This window comes from Rhinolophus sinicus, linkage group LG14 (assembly GCF_036562045.2).
Source record: "Rhinolophus sinicus isolate RSC01 linkage group LG14, ASM3656204v1, whole genome shotgun sequence".
In the NCBI taxonomy this organism is placed as follows: Eukaryota; Metazoa; Chordata; class Mammalia; order Chiroptera; family Rhinolophidae; genus Rhinolophus; species Rhinolophus sinicus.
In genome coordinates, this window is record NC_133763.1 from 42,968,855 (window position 1) to 42,974,873 (window position 6,019).

Consider the following 6,019-nt stretch of genomic DNA (forward strand, 5'->3'; position numbering starts at 1 on the left):
TGACCAGTTGATTTCAATTTTTTTTCACAGCTGCAGTTTTGCAAGAGATCATAGAGTTGTGTAGACTTGTTGTGAATTTTGAAGAAACATTAAGATTTATTTCTCTACCAATTTTACTGGGGTTTTATACATAGAAAAAGTGGGAAATTGCATATTTCCTATTTGATTTTAAAGTGTAGGCAGATGGCAGCCCAATAAAGTATAAACAGTCCTAATTAAAATGTTTTCATTGTAAGAGTTCATTGCCTATTAAACCTTTGTGAGCTTTTAGAATCCTGTTACTATAGTCATTTGTTTCTTTATAGTCATTATTAAACTCTTATCATTTTATTGTTGCTTTCTTTTCAATCCATATGGGGCAAAATTTGAGACTTCAGAAAAGCTAAAAGAGAGGTGTAAAAAGGGAGAGAATCTTAATGATTTTAAAAATTAAAGTCAAGGGTATTTCATTTTAAATGATGGGTTTGTGCTTGTAAGATGATTTCAGTCCCCATTATTTTAGGTAAATCACTCATTTTCAGTATACTATAAACATATATTATTTACTTCTTCTGGAAAGTAAATGTCTGTATTAAAAATTTGGATACACAATTGTAGAGTTGTCTGTTATTGCTAGGATGTGTGTAAGTTGTTTTTTCCCCTGCCTGTGAATACCTTCTTAGTTGCTTTCTGCCTTTATTAGCTGCCTGGATCTTAACAATTTGGAGTTGGGAACTCTTCTGAGTAGAACTTTTTCTTCCATTCATTACAGATTTCTTTCAATCTAGATGCAAATATTTTCAGTCTTTTATGTGTGCTCCACACTTTCTCATAACAGTTAGTAATGAATTACAGATGTAGAGGTAGAGTTAAAAAATGCACCAAGAAAAAAGGCAAAATACACTTCTTTTAGAAAAATGCCAGACATTATAGCCTGGTTCACTGTTGCCACTTCTGGGATGTGTTAGGTGAACCTCACTTAGCTTATGACACAAATTAATGAAGTTGTATCAATTATATTTTTAAGGATTGATGTCAGAGTGAGATTAATTCTATACAGCCTTATTTTTTGAGACTTGTTATATTGCTTATAATGGAAAGGAGAAAAGCTTCTATTAATTTCTGTATTAAACTGGAGAGAATGGAGAACATACCAGAATATGAATCAAATATTTGACTGTTCTGGTTTCTTATTTCAATTTGTGTGTATTTTAATTGTTCTTTCTCTCTACCTATTAAAGATTCCAGTGCTGAATATTCAAGTGAAAATTTTTCCTGCACTTTGTACTGTAGCAGGGACCATATTTTCCTGTACGAATTACTTCCGTGTAATCTTCACAGGTGGTGTTGGAAAAAATGGATCAACGATAGCAGTAAGTATCCAATGATTGTTTATGCTAGGACTTGGTTTTATGGTCGCTTTGTTTTTCATTTGAATTGTTTAAAATCACTTAACTTGGAGTTTCCCCTTAGTCTTAAAAAATATAATATCCAGAACTTCAGTTTTATTTATACATGCATACATTTATATGCTTATGTATGCATGTTTATTTTTGTGATGCACACAACACTTTTTTACACACATTTTTTTTAAAAAGTATGACCTGCTTTGTAAAAGAAGCCTGGCCTTTTAAAAATGAAATCCTCGGTCTGTGCCTAACCCATCCAAGCCACTGCTTTTCAGTAGCTGTTCTGGTGTCCCGTTAGAAACTGCTGGCTCTGCAGCCCCATGAGGTTCTTACGTTTGAGTTTGATCTGTGTTACAGCAGACCCACGTAGTATCTGTTCAGTGTTGAGTATCATTAATTCCTCTCTTCTCTTTGTACAGGGAACAAGTGTCCTTTCTCCTTTTCTCCATATTGGATCAGTGATTGCATTAGCTGTAATGATCTACAAGAAATCAGCAGTCCAGCTTTTTGAAAAGCACCCCTGTCTTTATATACTGACATTTGGTTTTGTATCTGCTAAAATCACCAATAAGCTTGTGGTAAGCATGAAAGTTGGGCTTTTTTTTTTTTTTTTTTTTTTTGACTTATTTTGGTTTTGTGGCCATAGTTTTCATTCCATACCTCCCTACGCAGTTGTCAAGTTTACTGTCCTCCAAACAAAATGTCTTGACATCAACCTGGAGCTGTTTTTACTCTTCTGTGAAGCTACAATATGAGATTATCAGAAGCCCCAGGAACCTCTATAACTCTCTCTTAGCCACAGTTTAATTTGGTTATTTCGTTTGTCTTCATTCTTCAGTCTCATTCTATACACTCAAATTAGGCACCTTGTGAAAAGCATCTTTTGGGGCACTTTGTTGACATGGTATATCCCTTTGGTGTAATAACTCTCTCACGCACTTCATGTTGTCGGGGTTTTAGTTTGGGAAATTCACAGGTACGGACTAAAAAAAATTCTTGAAATTTGCTGTTTGAGCACAATACTTATTTGCTACGTGGCCTCTCAATTGCTCTAATAATGAAATGCGTACATCATTGATTCTCTTTTATTCATAGGTGGCACACATGACTAAAAGTGAAATGCATTTGCATGACACAGCATTCATAGGCCCAGCACTTTTGTTTCTGGACCAATATTTTAACAGCTTTGTTGATGAGTATATTGTACTTTGGATTGCGCTGGTAAGTATTGTACTGCATCCTATTTTATGATGTGGAGGCTGCTTATTTTGTTGTTTCAGTGGGTCAGTCCTGAGAGATAGATCGTATAATGGTAATAATTTGGAACGTCAGAACCACATTTATGGGACTTTGTGACAGTTCCATGTGGCTTTGTCTTTGAGACTGTGTGTGTGTGTGCGTGAATGTGATTATTATTAGTTCTGCCTGCATCAGGGCTTATATTTTCCATATTTCTGACTGTAAAGTAAAGTGGGAGTTCGTGAACTGCACTCTGATCCAGTGGCCTGTTTTTGTAAATAAAGTTTTATTGGGAGGTAGCCATGGCCATTCATTTATGTTTGGCTGTGGCTGCTTTCATGCTACACTGGCAGAGTCGAGCAGTTGTGACAAAGATAGTGTGTTCCACAAAGCCTAAAATATTTACTGTGTCTCTAAGAAAGACTTTGTTGATCCTTGATATAAAAGAAAACTTAATGAGGATATTGAGTTATTAAACTATGGGTTTGGGGATGAATCTGAAGAGGAGAAAGTCAGAAGTGACTCCCCCTCACTTGCAGGAAGCTTTGAGGTGACCTTAGCAGGTCCTGAGAATCTAATGGTCTCTTTCCTTTCCAGGTCTTCTCTTTGTTTGACTTGATTCGCTACTGTGTTAGTGTCTGCAATCAGATTGCGTCTCACCTGCACATACACGTCTTCAGAATCAAAGTCTCTACAGCGCATTCTAATCATCATTAATGACATAATTGCTGTTATGGAGGAAACTCATGTTTTCTGCAGAAAAGAATCGGAACATATTAAGGAGAATGGGGCGGACAAGAACAAATATAATTTATCATAATCAATGTTGTATAACTTTTATTCTTCGTTGTTGGTAACACTGTCCTCTGTGAGAATGGGAATTTCCTATCAATTGTACATGTTGTCATGCAGGGTTTGGCCCAAGGAAGCATGCAGAGACAAAAAGGCCGTGTGTTTGTAATTATCCTGGATTCATCCAGAACAAAATTGTCATGGGGAGCAGATCCCCAGTGGTGGAGATTTCTAATGTCGAATATTTACAGGCCAAAAGATGGTTGCTTTATAATTTTAACAACTCATCATCTTTTAGTGACATCCTTGTTTAGTGTCTTCTCAAGCTTTCTTTACTAAGGAGCTCAGCTTGTGGCACAGATACATCCCACTAGCTTATGAGGTGGAATTAGTGATAAACACCTTGAATTTGAATAGAAAGGCTTCCTATCTTTACATTGTTGAGGAAGTCATTTTTTTATTGCTCAAGAAATGGTATCTCACGGGCTGGGGAAATCCTGTTAGCATGCAGAATAATGTGGTAATTTTGTCGATTCATTTTATTTTTTTAAATAAATATATGATCCGAAAGCCAGCCTTTTTCTCAGTTTTATTCAGTGGAACGATAAACGAAGTTTTAATGTCATTTTTAAAACTTTAGGCAACATTTATTTGTTCTTTAATAAATAAGAAACTTCGGTCAGCTGTTATGTGTCCTTCGACCTTCCCATTTTATATCAACTGTTTAACTTAAAACACAGGAAAGCAACGTTCATTTTACCTCTTGATTACTTTTTTTGTTGTGGTTGTCACCCTTGAGATGAGTCTTGTAGGAATTTCCAACCCTCCCCCCAGTTTTCGGTAAGAGAAGCCTGGGCCTCTCTGGGCAATTATTGAAAGTCTGTGCTCTCCTTTTCTGGCTACTCAGTGTCTATACAGCAGGTCCTTGGATACTGTTTCATTCAAGTTATTTCATTATAACGTTGACAAGATGCCGTAGGCACTTAACTCTTGTTTATATGGATTGGCCTGGGTAAAATTGGTTTCCTTCTACATCATGTCGCTTCAAGCTGCAGAACCTATTGATGATGCTGAGTGAAGACTTACTGTGCTAGTTTGAACTGAGAACCAAGTGTCCTCAGTAACTATAAACCAGATCTGTTTTCATTGTGTATCGATAGTTCAGTTGCTCTCCAGAAGAGGGAGACGGCAGAAAATGCTTGAACTGTTGGCTAAAATGAGGTATCTTGTTACTAGTTTTTATTTACGCCCTGTTTCCAGAATCATGGATAGACAGTAGTTGTATTGCCTTGCCTGGCAGCCAGAACTCTTCCTTGCACTTGGGGTTCCATCAGTGCCATGTAGTCTGGTTTAGCATTGACCGTGAAACCTTTCGTTCTTTACTAGACTATAGCAGGAGGGGAAATCTCTCATTACCTTTGCTTGCGAGCAGCTTCTCCAGGATCTGGGGTAGGTGGAGAAGTGTGTACAGGAAAATGCTAGGGCAGATCGAGTTTGAAAGACAGGACAAAGTAGGAGGACAAAGATTGAAGGAGAAGGCTATTTATTTGACACAGTTACATGTACTGTTTTATGTGATTATCACAATAGACACAGCAGATGGTTACTACTTACAGTGGCAAGTGAGGTCTAGAGAGGCTGGGTGGCATATAATGTCACACCGTTGCTACTTTTCTGAATGGGGACTAGAATCCAGATCTTTTGAGTCCTGGTCCAGTGTTCTCTCCTACCCCACACTAGGTGTTAGTGGGCAAAAGCTATAAACCAAGATGCTAGAATCTTTTTCAGCACAAATGGAATCTGGAAAACGCTCAGCTATTTGGTGTGTCCATCCTTTTGCTCTAGATACCATCAGCACCACGTTAAAGGTATATTTACAGTCAATCCCAGCTAGCCGTGATTCTTCTTCTGATCATATACCTGGTTAGGTATCAAAATCACCTTAAGAAGCTTTAAAAATACAGGTTCCCAGGCTCTATCTCTAGATATGATGTGGTAGGTTTGGGATGGGGCCTCAAACTATTCTCATAAGTTTCTCAGGATTCCGGTCCTCGTTCTAAAACCTTTTGAGGTACAACTAGCTTTAGGAAACACTGCTATGAACTATGTAGAAAGATGCAGTGACTCTTAGAAGCTGTGAAGAGTTGCAGTGTAATTATGGGGAGCATGTCGGCAGTGGAACATCTGCAAAATCAAATCTCATTGGCTTTAATTCAGTTGGGTAACCTTGACCCCTAGCTCCCCCTCCTAAAACATGTGTTCTTTGTATAGAATTCAGGGGCCTCTGAGGGCCACACTGACACGTTAAAAAGATGGAATTTTTGAAAGACAAGATATTCCTCCAAGTTTCCCGTCCCTTACAGTGTGTAAACAGAAGCTCTCTGTAGAGGGAAGTGGGACTTGGTGACCACTAAGCAAATTCCTTTGGACTCATAAGATGATGATTCTCTTTCCTCAAAGGGAAAAATGTCAATGCAGGGATCGCTCCACCTTGACCTAAAGACTTGGACTGGACTTCCCAAAATAACAGTGGGAAGTAGGAGGCCTAAAACCGAAGGTTCCAAACTGGAAGTGACAGGTAGACAGACCTATTTACGGAA

The 6,019-nt window shown here is 37.9% G+C and overlaps 1 protein-coding gene across 6 annotated transcripts in view; it reads left to right on the plus strand.

Annotated features, from left to right (window-relative positions):
- Positions 1–3,993, plus strand: part of CEPT1 (choline/ethanolamine phosphotransferase 1) — a 33,806-nt gene extending 29,813 nt beyond the window's left edge. For all 6 annotated transcript variants that reach the window (XM_019730448.2, XM_074319311.1, XM_019730444.2 and 3 more), the window contains 4 exons: positions 1,221–1,352; positions 1,808–1,966; positions 2,484–2,609; positions 3,225–3,993. In XM_019730448.2, the coding sequence (XP_019586007.2) occupies positions 1,221–1,352; positions 1,808–1,966; positions 2,484–2,609; positions 3,225–3,344 (537 nt within the window). In that variant the 3' untranslated portion in view covers positions 3,345–3,993. The remainder of the gene's footprint in view (positions 1–1,220; positions 1,353–1,807; positions 1,967–2,483; positions 2,610–3,224) is intronic.
- The last annotated feature ends 2,026 nt before the right edge of the window (positions 3,994–6,019 follow it).